This window comes from Terrapene carolina, unplaced genomic scaffold, assembly GCF_002925995.2.
Source record: "Terrapene carolina triunguis isolate 2854851 unplaced genomic scaffold, T_m_triunguis-2.0 Scaffold211, whole genome shotgun sequence".
Taxonomy (NCBI): domain Eukaryota; kingdom Metazoa; phylum Chordata; order Testudines; family Emydidae; genus Terrapene; species Terrapene triunguis.
In genome coordinates, this window is record NW_020664562.1 from 11,843,792 (window position 1) to 11,863,424 (window position 19,633).

Below are 19,633 nucleotides of genomic sequence, written 5' to 3' on the forward strand. Positions count from 1 at the left end.
TGAAGTGATGGGAAGCAGATGATGTGAAATGTTGGTTTGGGGTAGGGGAGGCTTGTTTAACTTTTATTGATAAGTTTTGTACATGCACTACTCTTGATGGATGCATTTTAGATAAACTGAAATAAATCTTGGACTGTATGATTGAAATGGGAGATTCTAGCCTAGTCTGAATGTAAAGGAAAAGATCTAGCTTTTAAAAGTCAAAGGCACTGGGATTTTAATAGAATAATTTTTTTTTGCAAGCTTACAGTACTTACATCATCAACTGCTTTCTAAAAGCTGCACATCACTCATTCAATAACAAACTATTTATGGGTTATTTAGCTTGGCTCTGCTCCTGTACCTTGAGGCATGCGAACTGATGTGCTTGCATTAAGACCCACTAAAGTCACGTGGGACTCTGCACGATGCAGCAGCCCACACAACAAGTTATACATTTGGGGACTTGTGATGTTTTCTTTTTCTTTTTTAATTGTAGGAACTGCTGCTACTTACCAGTATCCTTTCGCAACACAGGGTTTTCCCCACCCCACAAAATTTCCTTTTTGGCTCAATGGAATTTAAATTAATCTTTATATACCATATATTCTCTGAGATCTCAAAAAATATTACATAACATAGAAATTTGTTTTTAGAAACAAAATAGAACATCTGTTTATCTCTGAAAAGTTGCTCCGAATTGCGTTTTTAAAACTGCATCTAAATCCTGTTCCCAAGGAAAACTGTTCATTTACTCTTTAGTAAATTTAGTAATGTTGAATTACTACTATGAAAAATGTGTCAGATAAAAGGCTTTATCCAGCACTGCTTAAAAGAAATAAAAGGATTTTCTGTGACTGAGTTTTAACAAAAGATTAAAGCTACTAAATGACAAATAAATACTATAACACAAATTGGTTTGTAAAATTATAGTCACTTGCAACCTGAGTTAACCTCTCAAGCATGCAAACTATAAGAAAATCTCAACGTTTAAAACAAAAGAATATCTGAATATTTAGATATGTGTTTGTAACCAAACATAGCCATTCTTTCATTTCTCCAGTCTATACTGACATAAGGAAAAACATTTCAATGTGGGCAGTACCCTAAAACCTGTCATAAAAATGCTATTTTGAGTTGTAAATTATTATCAGCCACAAGAGCTGTTCCAAATCAGAGCTATTACAGTATATACCCCAAACCACTACTCTGCAACAAAGATGAATCTACCTATTACCTGGTTAGGATAGCAGCTATTATCATGGCCTCTTGATTTCCTTCAAGTAGCTCCAATGGAATAAGCCACAAGTGAATAATAAAGATCTTATAATAGCCCTTAAGAATTCTTTATAGGGTAGCAGGCACAGAAATGAACTCTGGAGAGTTAAAGAACTCTCATCTCCTGATAAGAAAAAATAATTAACCTGACTTAATGTATCTGAGTAGGTCTTATATAAATCAGACTTTTGTACTTCAAGAGCCAGATTAAAACCATATATCAAAAAAGTATGTAGATATTGTCTTACAAGTACACATGGAACATATCTAAATCTGCAGAGGTCTGTAGGTCTTTTTATGAAATGCTCAATATATTCTACTTAAAAGGAGATGTGTGAAGTACTTACAGTGCTTAGTTTGCTAGAGGTAATAATGATTCGTCTCTCATGCAACATACTGGCATAAAGTTGCATCATGTTGTTCACATCCACAGCAACAAAATATTCAGTAAGATTTCTCTGTTTAAATAAATAAAAAAAGAAATGTTAACATATATTAACAAGGGTAATTGAGTGGAACATTTCGTACATTATTTATAAAATTTCTTACAATACAAATGAAAATCAATCCTGCCAGAGAAACATGTCTGTTCATTAAATATCTGCATTCACAAAATTCCTTGCCATTTTAAACACAAAGTAAAATTAACTTTAAGATCGTCTCTTCATTTTGTATATTTACTTATCCTTCTGGGTGGAGAGGAACTTTGTATTTTCAACAAATTTGGAAACATGGAAACTTTGGAACAATATGTGCTAGTTCTGTTTAAAACAGCTATTAATTTTTATTTATATTTTGGGTTTTTAGTATGAATGCATCCTGGGCCTTAGGTGAATATAAATTAAAAATTTTAAAAGTGCATTGCTTTGTAAAATATATACAAAAGCATTCACAAAGACTTAGTACCAACCGTAGTAAATTAAACTAGTAAATTCCTCATTGTATGCAGTGTTGTTGTAGCCATCTTGGTCCCAGGATATTAGAGAGACAAGGTGGGGGAGGTAATATCTTTTATTGGACCAACTTCTGTAAGCTTGAAAGCTTCTCTCTCTCACCAACAGAAGTTGGCCCGGATATAAACTCACTCACCTTGTCTCGTTAGTAAATTCCTCCTCATTAATGTATAAACCAAGAAGTTTAATCTGTATAATAAGACTCCAGGTGTGTCAATATATGTCACTCTGAAGCCTAAAATGTCTGTTGAGTCAGTGTGAAGTGTTGGAAACAGCTACAAGTTTTGCTAAGGGCACTTCTTGTTCAGAATATCACCAGGTTCAGTCATCACTGGGATTCTCAGTCTGTTACTGTCAAATTTTTACGTTCTCAGCCATTTTGACATCACAAATTATTCCCATGTGGCATCCAGGTACAGTAAGGCATGTATGTATACCATGCCAAGAGTCCTAGACCATTGTGATACCAGTGGTAACTCAACCAATCACTAGCCTTACTCTATAGCTAATATGCACACAACAATATCATTGGTTGTATGAAGGGGACTACACAGATGGTGGATTATTTGGCCCAGCTGCCATTGTTCTGCAGAATCACCCACACAACAACAGAACCAGCACATACAATAACTAAAATATATATATAACCCCTCACAGCAGTACACACTTCTGATCTGCCACCTGCACGAAACAACACAAATCTCCAGCACAATCCCACCCCCAACAAATGAAAATGAACACAACCACACACACCATCACTACCTGGGATTTATGGTCTGTCACTGTCAATTTTTTTAAGTTCTCAGTCATTTTCAGCTTTTATATGCATGACTATGTATTACACCTGTGTAACAGCACAGGCTTTCAGCTACTAGTATTTTTATTAATGTGAAATGGTAGAATGGATCTGACTAGACAGCTGCCTTAATTTCATCCTGACAGCTGGCCATTGGCAGTACCTATACAGGGTAACCATTTACTCCATAAAGGGCTGAGTCCCACGGTTTAGGGTATGCCATGGTTGGTGGGAACAAGGAACCCAAATGAGACTCACAGCTGTCAGTTAGGCTTCTCCAGCCTCTATGGATGGTGTGGCCCAGCGTCTGCCCTCATGGTTCACTAATTACAGGGGGGTGGGTGTCTCAGATTGCATGGTCAGGGACGGTGAGTCTTAATTTCCTACACTGAACAGGAAAGCAACTATCACTGGCCAGCCAGGGGGCTCAGAGTGCAGGGAGGGTTTCTTCCTGATGTGCATCTCACATTCCACTACCCCCAACCAATTGTATGGTCAAACCTTCCCCCCTATTTCAGGTTTCTTGCAATTCCACACCTGTAGAATTTGTCCCTTGGTCTAGCTATGACATCAGAGTGTGCTACCCTGCCAGGCTCTCACAATGCCAAAAAGATCAGGGGCATGATGATTAATGTTACTCTCAACTCTACTGGTTGGCCCACAGGTGCTGTGCCCTCAGTGTACTGGGGGGGATGAGAGAAGATGCTGAGACCCTCTGCCATTACCTCCCTTCATGTGACAAAGATGCCAAACACAATCACCCCCTCTAAGGGGTAGCAGAGCAAGATCACTGCCAGACCGCACCGGGCAGGAAAGAGAGTGGGGAAATTCCTGTGCACCAGAACTGGGGTAATACTGAAAATAAACCTTAAATAAATAAACATTTGTTTACATTTTGCTTGGATAAGAATGGTCACCTTCTCCCTTGTGATTGTACTTTGGGGTGTGGGGTAGAGAAAGGCGAGTGAGTAAAAATTGCAAGGTAAGGCCTTGACATTTTCAAAGCATGAGGATGCAACTGTGTGAAAGGCCCAATTTCACATAAATTGGGGCATACTGAATAAATCCCAGGAGAAAGCCTAAAAAGTAATGCCTGGCCCCCGGGGCATCAGGGCTCAGAGCTGGTGAAAGAGATGAAGGCAGGGGCTGTTAGGACCCAAACTGCTGTGTGGAGAAAGGAACCGTGGCTCTTGAACAGCATGTTAATACCCCATCTGAGAGAGATGTGTGCCACAATGACTGGATTGATTCTAATTTACCAAGGACTAGCTGCATAGCATCTTATTTATATTGCGGTTCTGTGTTGCTAAAGCTGCAGAACAGTCAAAAGGTATATCTAGCTCTTCACTTCAATAAAGCACTCTATATTGCTATATAGATTTATTTATTTTTTTGCTAAAAATTGTCAGATTTATTTATATTTTAAAATATAAAATGTAAATGTTCATTGCAATACTTTAAGCTTCACAGCAAAGAATTAGTGGACTAGAGTTTATTATTAATTTACTACTGTTTGCCCCCATCTATTTACTCCCCATGTAAAATCATAGCTTCTTATTACTTCTTAGACTGAAAGGATGGGACACAGTTACAAATGGAATGAGTGGGAAAGAGAGGGTAGAGAAAGGCACCTCTACTTCCATTTTCTTTCCTTCCTATGAACAGTATAAAAATGTACTGCATTACTTTCACAACAATCACAGCATCTATCAACCGCAGGCACAGATTTGAAATACTTTAGTGAATCAATATTCTGGTATGTGCATCACATAATTTCTTCATGCCACCGAGCAGACTTAATTTTCTGGGCGAGGGGAGGATATCATAATTTCAAAACTGTAGCAAATGGCCAGCTATAGCATGAATGCCCTTGATCCCACATTTAAATGCAAGATTTAAAGAAGGTGGTCTATTTAAATAAGCTACGCGTTCAATGGCTAGCTATTAAACATGCAGTCAAGCACACATTTGAAGATCACAGATACTACATTTACAGCCTGCTTAATGTATTTATCTGGCCTCCATCACATATTTGAATTCTGTAGAATGCAAACCTTCATTTAAACAAAAAAAAAATCTTTTAACCATTAGAGCTGTCAAGATCACCTTCCAAATGTGAACACGTGTGTCTTAGGTAGCTTGAAACAACAGCACTCAGAAAAATAAATTGCTTCCATTCATCTCAATGGGATGTTAATTCTGGCATTTAATTATGCAATTTTGGGGGGCCAGATATTCAAATAACTCAGGTGCATAAGTGGCAGGCATGATTTGTATATATAATTACCATAAATGCACACACAAATTGGGTAACTGAATGTGCAAATGTTCAAACAATGTACAGAAATAGTGGTAGTCATAAAAATACCTTGTATAATTCTTTATCACTGGATGATGCTCAATGCAGCAGTTCTTTCACTAACTAAAGATTCTGTTATTAGACAAAGGCTGTATTCTCCCCTCATTCTTTGTAAAAACCTCTGATTGACACCAGTATGAGATCTTCTGTGGAAAGCAGTATATGGCTCTAACTTTGTAGGCCCAGCGATAGACCATAACTACAAATTTAATTCAGCCACACCCATCGAACAAGGTTAACACTGCTGGTTAGATATTTTAAAAAAAAACATACTTACACTTTCTGGGATTGTTGGCAATCCAGTTAGATCAGGAGTAATGAAGTACGAATGCTAATTAATGGGGGGGGGAAACAAAATTAATATTTTGTGCAGAAAGAGACCAAGAATACAAATTGTGTGTGTATGTGTGTGTATATATTATAAAATAAAGCAGACCAGAACACCAAAGATTCAGCAGATCAAAAATCAACATGCCATTGCTTTAGAGTCATATTGAAATTATGCAAATTTTAAATACTGTGTCAAGACTGAGCGTAAGAAACAGCAGATTCAATTTGGGACTAACGATTAAGAGTTTCTGACAAATAGGTTTCCCACCACAAAAATTTACAAGAGAACAAAATCTAAATTTAGACTGGAAGAGGAAAAATCATTCACTTAAGAAAATAAATTCATTAGGACAGAGAGAACGTTACTGCAGGTACAGTTCCCCTCAACTTCACAACAATCTTTAAACAGAAATTAGGATAAGACTACTTGACTTTCCACATTAATCTATGACAAATATTAACAACCTTATACAACTTTATATATTTAAAGGTTGAGCAACATTCAGGATGTAAATACAGACCAGATCAAACTCAGTACAGCTATAATTCACTAATTTATATTAATCCGGTGACTTCAATACTTAAACAAGGATGAATTTGGTTTAATAAGTTTAACATATCATTAGTATCCTAGCCTAAATCTTGTAGGAGAAAAAACTTTATTTATCCCATTTTCTTAGTGAGCATATACTCTACAATTTAAAATAACTGCCTCTGTTTATATCTATATCTAGATATAGATATAGATATAGATATTTGAACAACCAATATAAAAATAAAATGTATTTCTAGTCAAACTTTAAAAAGATTAACTAGAACATGATGAAATATATAAAAGTATATAAAAATTTTAATGTAGCTTGTGTTTAATCAGCAAATGTAATTTATTATTGCTATTTACTATATGCATGTAGGAAGATCTTACTGCACCAGATTAATGGACTTAAAGAACATTTTCCCCTTAACAATAATTAGCTTATTTGGCACTAGCTAAAAAGTCAACACACTAGCTATACAAAACGGATGCATTATATGACACTGTGCCCTGTGCACAATAAATAAACCAAGATACAGATGTGCATTAATATAGTAACGAAAGACAAAGAAAATTATTTTTCCATTTGCAAAGACCAAGAATACACCCAGATCAATGAAAAAGTCCTCTGTTTTCTGTTTATACCAAACTTTTAATTCTCTTCTCCTCCCCCACTGCCCACAAACACAGAGTATTTAAGGCTACAGAGTATTATTCAGTAGTAATTTAGAAGTGAAACAATCAATGATTTTCTAACTGTTCATAATGTTAACAGAGAAATAATCAATTCAATGAGCAGAACAGCAGAGATGTGCTATGGGAAGCCATCACCCACTACTGCCAGACACCAGAGCCATAATCAGCTACAGTAGAACCTCAGAGTTACGGACACCAGAGTTATGAACTGACCAGTCAACCACACTCATCTGGAACCGGAAGTACAAAATCAGGCAGCAGAAATAAAAACAAACAAAAAACAAACAAAAAAATGGCAAATAGCGTACAGTACTGTGTTAAATGTACACTACTAAAAAAAATAAAGGGAAAGTTTAAAAAAATAGATTTGACAAGGTAAGGAAACTGTTTCCATGCTTTTTTAATTTTTAAACAGCATTATTTCTTCTGCATAGTAAAGTTTCAAAGCTGTATTAAGACAATGTTCAGTTGTAAACTTTTGAATGAACCACCATAACGTTTTGTTCAGAGTTATGAACAACCGCCATTCCCGAGGTGTTGGTAACTCTGAGGTTCTACTGTATTTCCAGTGGAAATAATATAGCTTGGAGTACTGCAACCTATTCTGAGGTCTCTTAGGAAGACACATAAGATCTTTAATAGGTATGAAATTAACAAGTGCTGGCCACTATCATGCTTCTGCTATTTAAAAAGTGGAAGTGCGAATAAATGTAGGATATTTATTCCATCATCTCCATTTTAAATTTTGTTTTGTTTTTGCAGTCGGATTATAATTCACACATACTGCAGTTTTGAAATAAGGTCAGTATAAACAGAAATATATTAATAAAGATTGGGTTTTTAGACTAGAAAGCCACAGAATAATCATTTTCCAAAAGACCATATATGAACAGCCTGAAATCAACAGAGAAATCATCTGGCAAGTAATTATTTCTTTCATCGGTAGGATTTAGGTAGCCAGTTCTTTTAAACTCACCGATACTAGGTACGGCTGATTTTTCAGAACTTGCTCACTTGCAAAAAACATCTCTTGATTCTTATGCAACATGAGAGAAAAATTGGACATTTTGTTCTTTAAACCAAAAGATTAAATCTGATTCATAATATTTTAACTATAAAAGTAACTGGGGCAAAGATTTCAATATGCGATAATCTTTTGAGAAGAATGAAAATGTCAAATGACTTAATCAGTAGAATTTCAGGTTCTGACCTTCTACATAACAATGCAAGACTCATTTGTTGTATATAATTAACTAAAATACTATAACAGATCAACAGAGAATGCATAATAGCCATGGATAAAATGGCAGGGCATAAAATGTATTTGCAGGGTGATTAAGCAAAGTTAAAGATTGGGGGTTTTTTGTATTTTTGTTGGTTGATAGAGTAGAAAATCTCATTACATTGTGTGCTGTATTTGTGTTTACCTAGGAGTTAGACTTTAATTTTTTAACAATTAATGATGACATCACCCAGACCTTGGTTCCATATATTGAAACAAATTTCCTAGGTTGGACAGTTCTGATTTCACCTCCTTAGCATCAAAGCAGTCACACTGTGATATAAAAGCATCACAGTGCAGTTGAAATATAGGTATCAGTAAGAGTCCATAACTTTCAACCACCCCTCAATAAAGCTCTATCTAACGGTGCAGCTTTATGACCCACACACTCAATGTACATGTAATCAGGGGAATGGACAGGCTTGAATTGTGGTAATAGTCAAAAGAGTGACTCACTCATCAGATCTGTTACCTGTGTATATTCAGACCACAACTGGCTGACATTTCTGACAAAAGTGAACCATTATTACGTTTTATTCCTGTTAGCTATACAAGGCCAAAACATCAAAGGGCTTGTCTACACGGCACCACAGTGAACTACAGGGCTGTGAACTGCAGAGCTCACCAAAGAGGGACACGCTAACTGCCCTGTGTGGATGCTGCTAGTGCAAACTAAAAGATGTTTACTTCACAGTAATGTAGTGCTTCCAAAACACTAAAGCACAAACTAGGTACTTTTTAGTTTGCACCAGTATCATCCAAGTGGGGCAGTTTGCATGCCACACGTTGGTGTACTCTGTAGTTGACACCTCAGTAGTCTGGGCTGCAGGGCATTGTAAACAGAGCCTGAGAGTGTGTGACCTGGATTCCATTCTGGCTCACATATCACCGACAGAATGCTTTAATAATGGTAAGTTCCAGTTGAAGAATGTATTTTTTACCAGTACTGATGTGTGAGACTGAAAGAACACAGCTTGGCTTCCAGATCCCAGAACGAGTTTGTGGTGTTTTTTCCAACTGTCAGCATCCTTTTACTTCTGCACCAAGAAATTTGATCTAGACCCACTCAGGGACAGTAAACATGGAATTCCATAGTGCCATTTTTACAGTCATTTTTCAGAATATAACTTAATTTTAAATCTATTAGCATCCACAGTTTAAGACCTTGCCACTTAAATATGGGAAAAGGGGACACAACAAACAGACATAAAAATTTAAGCCAGACTGCAGACTAAAACAGCTTCTGGATTCCTGCAACTGTGCCAGTTACCAGTGCACATGGGTCTAGATCAAGTTCAGCAAAGACTTCTCACTCAGTTTGACTGATTTAGTCCATTTGTTTATTTGTTAAAGGTCCTAAAATTTGGTCCCACACCACTTCCTGTCTCTATTTGCAGCCCAGCACTTGGCATTGGGTCTCCATTTATATAAGTTCCCTTCATCTAAATGGATTCCAAAGCAAAAATTGATTAGCACAGTACTCTCTCCTTCCCCCAGACACGCAGGGGATGATGGCCAAAGGAATAGCTTCCCTTCCAGTCAGTCCACAGTTTAGCTAATCCCACTTCTTCCCTCCATCCTCTTAAAAGAGAATAGTAGCAATTCTCAAGAGGTAAGACAGGAAGTGAAGAAGCTTGCTATATCCAATTGTGACTAGAGTAGAAATTTTAAATAGGAAGAATGTAAATTGCAATACTCTTGCAATACAATACTACAATACTCTTGCAAAAAGTGCCGAGATGTAGTATTAAATGATATATTGATTTTATTTTCTAAAATATATTCCACTTGGTTGTTTTCTTTAAAATAACTTGAAAATTTGAGAGCCATAAAAATTATTTGAGGATAGATAAAATGCCTTATAGTGAAAGACAAAGAGCTCAATCTGTTTAGTTTAGGAAAAAAAAAGAAGAGTGAGAGGTGACTTGATTACAGTATATAAGTACCTTCATGGGCAGAAATACTAGATACTAAATGACTTCAATCTATCAGAGAAAGTTATAACAAGAACCAATGGTTGGAAGCTCAAGCCAGACAAATTCAAATTAGAAATTTGGCACAAATTGTCAACAGTAAGGGTGATTAACCATTGGCACAAATACTAAGTGGTAGATTCTACATCTCTCAATGACTTTAAATCAAGACTGGATGTCCTTTTAGAAAATGAATATAAATCAGAAGATAAGAACTGTAGAAAATTGATAAGGGAAGCAAAGGGACACAAGGTAAAATCTATGGCCAGTAAAGGACAACTTTTTAAAGTGCAACAGGAACAAAAAGAATCCTAATAACAGAATCAGTTCATTAGTAGATGGAAATAGTCGAACTATCAATAATAATGCAGAAAAGGCATAAGTATTCAATACATATTTCTATTCTGGTAGTTGGGAAAAAACAGATTATGCAGTCATATTATACAACAACTATCTTTCCATTCCACTAATATCTCAGGAGAATGTTAAACAGCAGCTACTAAAATTAGACATTTCTAAATCAGCAGGTCCAAATACCTTCCATCCAAGAGTTTTAAAAGAGCTGGCTGAGGAGCTTACTGGACTGTTAATGTTTATTTTTAATAAAACTTGGAACACTGGGAAAGTTCCAGAAGACTGAAAGAAAGCTAATGTTGTGCCAATTTTTAAAAAGGGTAAAAAGGATGCCCCAGGTATTTATAGGCCTATCAGTCTGACATCAATCCTGGGCAAAATAATGGATCAGCCGATATGGGTCTCAATTAATAAAGAATTAAAGAAGGGTAATGCAATTAATGCAAATCAACACGGTTATATGGGAAAAAAGATAGTGTCAAAGTAACTTGATTTTTTTGGGATGAGATTACAAGTTTGGTTGATAAAGGTAATAGTGTTGATTTAATATATTTAGACTTCTGTAAGGCTTTTGACTTGGTATCACATGACATTTTGATGAAAAAATTAGACAGATATAAAATTAACATGGCACACATTAAATGGATTAAAAGCTGGCTACTGATAGGTCACAAATGTAATTGCGAACACTAAATCATCATCAAACGGAAGTGTTTCTAGTCAGGACCCACAGGATCAATTCTTGACCCTATGCTATTTAATGTTTTTATTAATGATCTGGAAGAATGCATAAAATCATCACTGATAAAGTTTACAGATGACACAAAATTTGTAGGAGTGGTAAATAACGAAGAGGATAGGTCAATAACATAGAGCAACCTGGATCACTTTGTCAGCTGGATGCAAGCAAACAATATGCATTTTAAGATCACTAAATGTAAATGTATACATCTAGGAATTAAGAATGTAAGCCACACTTACAAGACAGGGGACTCTACCCTGGGAAGAAATGACTCTGAAAAAGATTGGGGGTCATGGTCAATAATTAGCTGAATATGAGCTGCCAGTGTGGCCAAAAAGGCTAATACGATCCTTGGATGGAACAGGGGAATCTCATGTAGGAGTAGAGGGGTTATTTTACCTCCATATTTGGCACTGGTGTGACTGTTGCTGGAACACAGTGTCCAGTTTTGGTGTCTACAATTCAAGAAGGACGTAGATAAATTGGACAGGGTTCAGAGAAGAGCCACAAGAATGATTAAAGGATTAGAAAACATGCCTTATGGGGTAGACTCAAGGAGCTCAATCTAGTTAGCTTAACAAATAGAAGGTTAAGGGGTGACTTTATTACAGTCTACAAGTATCTACATGAGGAACAAAGATTTAATAATGGGCTATACAATCTAGCAGAGAAAGATATAACACGACCCAATTGCTGGAAGCCAAAGCTAAACAAATTCCGACTGGAAAAAAGGTGTAAATTTTTAACAGTGAGAGTAATTAACCACTGGAACAACATACCAAGAGTCATGGTAGATTGTCCATCACTGATAATTTTTAAATCAAGATTGGATGTTTTTCTAAAAGATATGGTGTAGGTATTTTGGGGAAGTTCTATGGCTGTGTTATACAATTCTAAACACACATCTGAAATGCTATATATTATATGTCAAAAATGTACAACCTAATGCTTCATTAATGTTACAAATTCAAAATACAAAAAAGGTCAAGAACTGCAAAAGTTGTGGTTCTCATATAACATTAACTTGCCCACATTTGGCATGCTGCTTTATTTTTCTACCCAACCAGTATATATTTTAGCAAAAAACACCATTTCACCCGGAAAAATATTAACTATGAAAGGTGACCTCTGGGTAGGGTGACCAGACAGCAAGTGTGAAAAATCGGGTGGAGTGAGGTGTAATAGGCGCCTATATAAGACAAAGCCCCAAATATCACAACTGTCTCTATAAAATCAGGACATCTGGTCACCCTATCTCAGGGAGTTGTACTCTTTGACAAGCAAATCCAATATGATAGCAGTAAGTGATGAGTGCAACACTTTGCTGTTCCTGTGGGAGCCATAATTCGCTACAATTTCAGGACACATTCCCAAATCACTTTACCTGTGTGCAAGTTCATTGGTCTGGACCTGCAGAAATCTTTACACAGTTCAGTAAAACCCTCCTTTTCTTTTCTGCATTCCACCCTGGCATGATCAAGCACAAGTGGGAAAAGGGGGCAACTGCAGGCAGGCAGTAGAAAAGCCAAGCTCAGACTGACATATGACATACCCTTCCCTACTCAGGTGTTCAGAAGCCATGGTGCAGATCTTGATCCACAGCAGGAGTAACTAAAGATACTCATCTAAGACAGCAGGCAACGAACAAGATAAGGAGTAGCATTGCCACTTGCTATGGTAGCTTGCCCTCTTACCCATGCAGCAAACCTCAATTTCTGCTAGGTTAGGATTGGAGTCTGCATAGACAGACACACACACACACACTTTTTACATGGTAAGTGAATACAGTATGGCAAACCATTTAACAATAGGAGGCAATATGATGAGATATTAATAATTTAGCACCAATACCCAGGTTTTGTCTGGGTTTTTTGACCACAAGAAACTGTGTAAATTTTTACAATAAAGAGATATTACACAGGATACCTACCACGTTTAAACTGACAGGAGTGTTTGCCTTTGGCAGAGGGTGGCTATACAGTGATTTTAACATATCATTCAAGTCATTTTCCTACAGGAAATATTTAAAAAAAAGTACTTAATAATCATATACAAATAATACATATTCCATTTTAACAAATATCTTTTCAATCACAGATAACTTCATCTCATAGTGCAACTGCCATATATTAAAGTACAAGCACAATTTACTTTTATGGCTCAGAGAATGAGCATTTCTTGCAAGTTCTGAAGTCGGTTTCTTTAACATTTATTTTCTTTCTCAACACTTCCTGATATGCACATGTAATTTAACCATATTACTTGAACCCCTTCAAAACGGTTCATGCTAAAAATGGTACTATCGCAGTTTATCTGGCCTGATAACACCTTTCTAAAATTGTATTGGCTTTGGGACCTCTCTGTACAACATTTAACTGAATTTATAATCAAGCAAAGATATGGTGTACTCTACATATGGCTTGGATCTGTACACAACATGGTTAGCACAAGTTTAACAACCATGGCAGTTAATGTGCCTAGGCTGCCACATGGTTGTCTTTCTGTGACCTGACCAGGTCATTATATTTATGTTGCTTCAAAGACGAGACTCCCTAATCACATTTGTGTTACTGAGCTGACTGGGTCTTCTTTCCTCCTACCTCTACATATAATAGGACATCACAGGATGCATTTCCCTTTGGATTGCTTGTTGCACTCAATGTATATGTCCTACAGGCACTCTAACCCCTACTAAGACTATGGGATAGCACCTCTGAATTTCCCAAAATGCATTAACGCAAACATAATTAGGCAGAGCAGTACATGTGAATGCATACAGATGTCATATAAAGCTGCTGTGGAAACACAACTCAAATGTGTTTTTTGTTACTGGATCTGTTTAGGGTGTCACAACCTGGTTTCCAAAATGGAATTGTATTTAGGAATGATAATGGAACCTAGATCATGATTTTTATATTCATAAATTCGGTCCTAAATTGAACAGGCAAAGCACAACAGCTTGAAATATTATAAAATAGTTCGGCTAATGAGATCAAGCTAAATGTGGAGAAAGGGTCAACATGTCAGCAGAACTGTACATTCAACTTTCATATAAACTTATCCAATTTGTCTGAAGAGGGCTGTCATCTCTCTATGCAAAGATGGGTGGAGTTACTCAGGTATTAGCAAATAAGGCCTTAGGTTTAGATCTTTGACTGGGTCAGGGAGACAACAAGGAGCTCTCTGATAGATTTATTAGTCCAAGAGATGGGAGACGAGGCAGCACACCAAATCAAATACTTCCACTTTGTACAGTGCCAGAAAGAACTTATGGCCCACTAATGCGTAGAGTTCTTTAACATATACTATAATAAAGTTGCAGCTTTGTCAGCTATACATTGAACTACTATTTATTTGTTTAGTGCCAACAAGCACTGGGAAAGACCCAAAGGTAAAGACAGGCCTTGCCCTGCATGAGCCTTGTCATTCAAGCATGACCTCAATAAAAAGCCCTATTACAATTAAATAGTAAGATTAAGACAAAACAAAATTTAATATGATTTAATGTGCTAACAATGGGACTTCAGTGACCATTACATTCTGTTTTACTTAAGTTAATGCAACTGGGCTATTATATTTTCTTTATATATAAAATGTTATTGTTTTCTTTAACCTGTTTCCGATAGGTATAATTATTGCACGTATATTCTTGCAATCTCAGCATCTGCAGCCAACAGCATACAGCTAACCTTTTTCTCTTTTAAAAATTACATTTAGTATACCAAGATACTTGAAGCAGGAAAGTATATCTTTAATACTTTTAATAAAGACAGATGCCAGTATTTTCTTTCCTGCGCAATCCTGTGAATATATCTAATTGCTCATGAATATGCAAACTAAACTATCATGATTCTTCACTGAGTGCTGCAAGCAGTTTCCCCCTTCTAGTCAAGATGACAATATGATGTAGTTTTTAGTTAATATGAAGGGCAAAGTAGTACATCAAATCTAATGCAGTTCAGAAAAAGTGTTTCTATCTGATAAACCCCAAATCTCAGGAACTATCTGGTTAACAATCAACATGTCATGGAGTTCTCCAGTGGCTTGACACTCTGCTCACACTTAGCCCAGGATTTGTTTACAGAAGGACTCTGACACTTTGCTGTACTATGTTCTCAGCAGCTTTTTAAAATTAATACATGACATCCACGTAATAGTTGCAGCAGCATATCCAATTTTTTTTTTAATAACATTGGGATATGTCAAACTTCCTGGCCACTTAGCAAAATTAAAATGCATACATTTTTTATTTTGTTGCAAATTTTAAAAATACATTGTTCAAACATGCAGACAGTATGAAACAGTTTTGTAGGATTTAAAATTATTACGATTAATTTCAAGTAAAATATTTTATTAGAAATAAACAAATATCTAAAAGTACCTGTTCTTTAGCCAAATAATCTGCCAGAGTATTTAACAACTTGTAGTATACCTCAAACCATGGCAGGTAACTGTAAAATAGAAATATGTATATTATTATTATTTTTACCAAATCTATTAAGAAAATTATTGCCTATTTTCCAGTTTTCCATAATATTTATTGCAAATTAACTTTAATCATACTTCCATCATAAACATTTTGAGCAAATGCTAACTTGCATATTTTTTTATTTATGACAGTATAGTATTTCCAGGAAGAATAATAATTACATTTCTTAAAGTTGTGCTTATTATACAAAACTATACTTTTAAACATCCAGTTCAGCAGTACTATTAATGCTTATATTTCAACACATAGGTAAGCCATTTCTGGTTATACAGTAAGACAGACAAGCATTACAGACAAAAAGTGAAGAAAGATCTCAAAACTGTTTGATTTTTCTAACTATATTTTAAGACCAAAAGCATTTTAAACATTCCTGAATTGATATAAATGTAATTCATCGTGTGCTTAGTGGTTGTAGTTCCATGCACTCATGTGATTTGTTTTTATGAAAATAGATTTGCCTTAGACCCCAGTCCTATATTGTGTAGTTCATGAGCAGACTGCTATAACTGTATGAAACCCCCATTTAGTCTCTGGGGCCTTCTGTGGACACAACTGCCCATCCACACACACTACCCCATGCAAGATTGGGTCTTTAAAGCACTATTATAAATTCAAAAATATGTCAAATAAATATTGGTCTCTCTGCAAAATAATCTCTACATATAGACTTTAGAAGCCATGTTCATGTACAAATATTAGTCATTTACATGTACAAATATATGAACATAAATAATATTTAATAATCTTCAAACCCAAGTCTGCAGTCCGTATGCATGCGGCACTCTCAGACCTCAAAGTAATTATCAGATAACAAAGGTGGTCCCAATCCTTCCAGTTCTTACACACATCAGTAACTTTGCATCAGCAAACTATTATGTTTCCAGATGGTGGGCTTTTAACTCTGACATCACTAATGACTGGACATTAATTCTTTTCAAATGTAAAAAAACTTTCCAAAATCATTTTTCATGCACACAATTTAAGTTTAGTAAATCTTACCATTACTACCCAAAACAATACCAAGATAAATTACATATGTACAAGCTACTATGTACATTTTCTTTTGTTTTAGTATTTCATCACAAATATAATTGTACCACTAGAATACTGCCAATTGAATACTACAAATTCTATAATTGGTTTAAAAGCTTTGGGAGGAAGTCTTTTTTTAAAAACTCAACATTATTTCATTAGCAAAATATTGTAATGTAATTTTATCAAATAGAAACCCACAGATGCACATTGTACAGCAGCATATTATAAATGCAGTATTTCACAGTATTTTTTTAACATCAATACGTGTTTTGGATATATTTGTGAAGTTTAAAGGATATGTATCAGAGAGTATTATGCTAGCTGCATGTCAATTGCCAAAGAAAACTCCCAGGATGCAGATTCTAGAAGCTTTTCCTCAGAGGAAAGGGAAACCTGTTAAGGTAGTTTGCATGGAGTCCTGGGTTGGTGTGGAAGCCAGTTTTGTCCAGTGAGTGGACTGAAGAGTTAAGGTTTTTTCATAAAAATTCAGTTGATCAAGCCAAGTGAATAGCTGGCCAGGCTGAAGAAAGAGAATCTCCAGTTTTCAAGGCAGGGAATGGTATACATTTATTATTTTAGTTTGTAATGTAAACAATCATCATGTCCCAAATCCAAAGTAATTTAGTTTGCTATTCTTATAGTTACTTCACTGTTGGTTCTTATAGTAATTCCTCTTTTGCCTGATTCAGTTTTCCTTTACTGTCTTTGTATGTTTGGGAATAGCCCATTACTAAAGTTATAGTCTGCAAATCAATGTTATCTTCTAATCTATTTTCCCACATCTTATGGAGAATGTGTTATTAAAAATAATAGTAGCTGTGTTCAAAAGGGATGAAATAGCATCTGATTTTACTGCCTTTGCAGCACACTACTAAATACTGTAAGAGAAATCCAAGAAGAAGATTATTAGGCCATGGAAATAAACAACATTATTAGTATTAGCTACGTGCCTACAGAGTGCTTGAAGCTGCATAAGACAAGTATAAAAACAGTCCCTGCCTCATGGAGCTTAAATTGTAGAAGGCTGATATAAAGGAGATGGGCTACATTGGAAACCAGAGCTAACTTGCAATGTTTTTCTTTTTCTTAAATATTATTTTGCATTCACTTCCTGTTGGCAGGGTTTAAAAATAAGAGGCTTTTGGAGGGATAAAGGAAAGGATGGTTTGCTTGGAGAATTGGAAATAGGAAGTTATTCCATGTCAAAGAGGAGGTGCGGAAAAATGCACCAAGATAGGGGACCAGCAGAAGGAAATAAATGGCATGTCTGTATCTTCACTTCTGCAGAATGACAATTCATGATCCATGGGTCAGGCGAGACCCAGAGGAAACTGTAAGGTGTTCAATTTATCTACCTCAGAACAGCTTCATTGATTCTGACTCACTTTTTATCCAGAGATTTTACTCCAAGGAGTTTCAGGATTTAAAATCTAATCTTTGACGACCAGAAATCTTTCCACAGAATCTAAAAGCCCATCCTATGTTTTCCATGTGTCTAACCAGACATGTCTGTAAGAATAAATTAATGGAGGGTTGTGAGGGGTTGATTGTTTCCACAAGTGGTGACAGAATAACCATTATCTTCCATTTGGTATATTATGCAAGTTCCAAATAGCTCACCATTATTTATTTGTTTGTTTTTTTAAAAAGCACACACTATTCTGAAAGTATGACTATACAATACACATAAAATATGACATCTATGCCATCTGATTTTAAACTGCCTGGTTTCATAATTCTAACATTTATTTATGAAAGGATATAACCCAAAAAAGGATCAATAATAGGCAAATTTTCAGAGGCAAGCATGCAAAAGTGAGCATTTATTTTGAAATTTTTCCTATTTAAAGAGATTTTTAAATGTATATGGCAAACATCACCTCTCTCCCACATAGCAATTTTATCAAACTCAAGGTTTTAAAATTTGAACTGTTTTTTAAGAAGTGGGGTAAAGTGACTGACGGTAGTTCTGTACCAAGTGTATCTAGCATACAGTAGAACCTCAGAGTTACGAATTGACCAAACACACACCTCATTTGGAACCCGAAGTACAAAATCAGACAGCAGGGGGGAAAAAAAAAAGGCAAATAGCATACAGTACTGTGTTAAACGTACACTACTAAAAAAAATAAAGGGAAAGTTTAAAAAAATAGATTTGACAAGGTAAAGAAACTGTTTCCATGCTTGTTTCATGTATAAACAACATTATTTCTTCTGCATAGTAAAGTTTCAATGCTGTATTAAGACAATGTTCAGTTGTAATCTTTTGAAAGAACAACCTTAACGTTTTATTCAGAGTTACGAACATTTCAGAGTTACAAACAACCTCCATTCCCAAGGTGTTCGTAACTCTGAGGTTCTATTGTATCTTTAAAATGGCAGAGTTTGAAACTACTTAGCTATTTTAGCTGTTCATATATCAATATGCTCATGAAAACAAGTGGCAATGTGTTAACTTCTCTCATTATTTCAGCTGAGGCTGACTAGCTTTGACTCTGAATGAAAATATTTTACCCTGATGCAGCTTTTGGGAAATATATTTCTGCACCCTAGCTAATTCACAAGAGTAGATAATCCCAGTTCTGTGCAATTCAGAGAGAGACTGGTCTTCTCTCCAAGAGAGTTGACAAATTTGAACTGTTATTTTTTTTTTTTTATAGATGATGGGTAAGGCTTAAAATATTGGAAAATTTGATATGATAAAAAATAAAAATAAAGATTTCAAGAATCTGCTTCTGTCTGAAGAGACAGACACCTCCCCAAACTGTGATGACTTCAAATGTCCTGCCCAATATGTGACTGTAGCTCTCATTAAAACAGATGTCTTTCTGA

At 35.7% G+C, this 19,633-nt stretch overlaps 1 protein-coding gene across 1 annotated transcript in view; it reads right to left on the bottom strand.

Annotated features, from left to right (window-relative positions):
• LOC113407438 (DENN domain-containing protein 1B-like) overlaps nucleotides 1–19,633 on the bottom strand; it is a 259,016-nt gene that overhangs the window by 111,055 nt on the left and 128,328 nt on the right. Inside the window, exons 6-9 of the mRNA XM_026655961.1 lie at nucleotides 15,659–15,728; nucleotides 13,208–13,288; nucleotides 5,643–5,696; nucleotides 1,605–1,715 (exon numbers count right to left, since the gene is read on the bottom strand). Coding sequence (XP_026511746.1) covers nucleotides 1,605–1,715; nucleotides 5,643–5,696; nucleotides 13,208–13,288; nucleotides 15,659–15,728 — 316 coding nt within the window. The remainder of the gene's footprint in view (nucleotides 1–1,604; nucleotides 1,716–5,642; nucleotides 5,697–13,207; nucleotides 13,289–15,658; nucleotides 15,729–19,633) is intronic.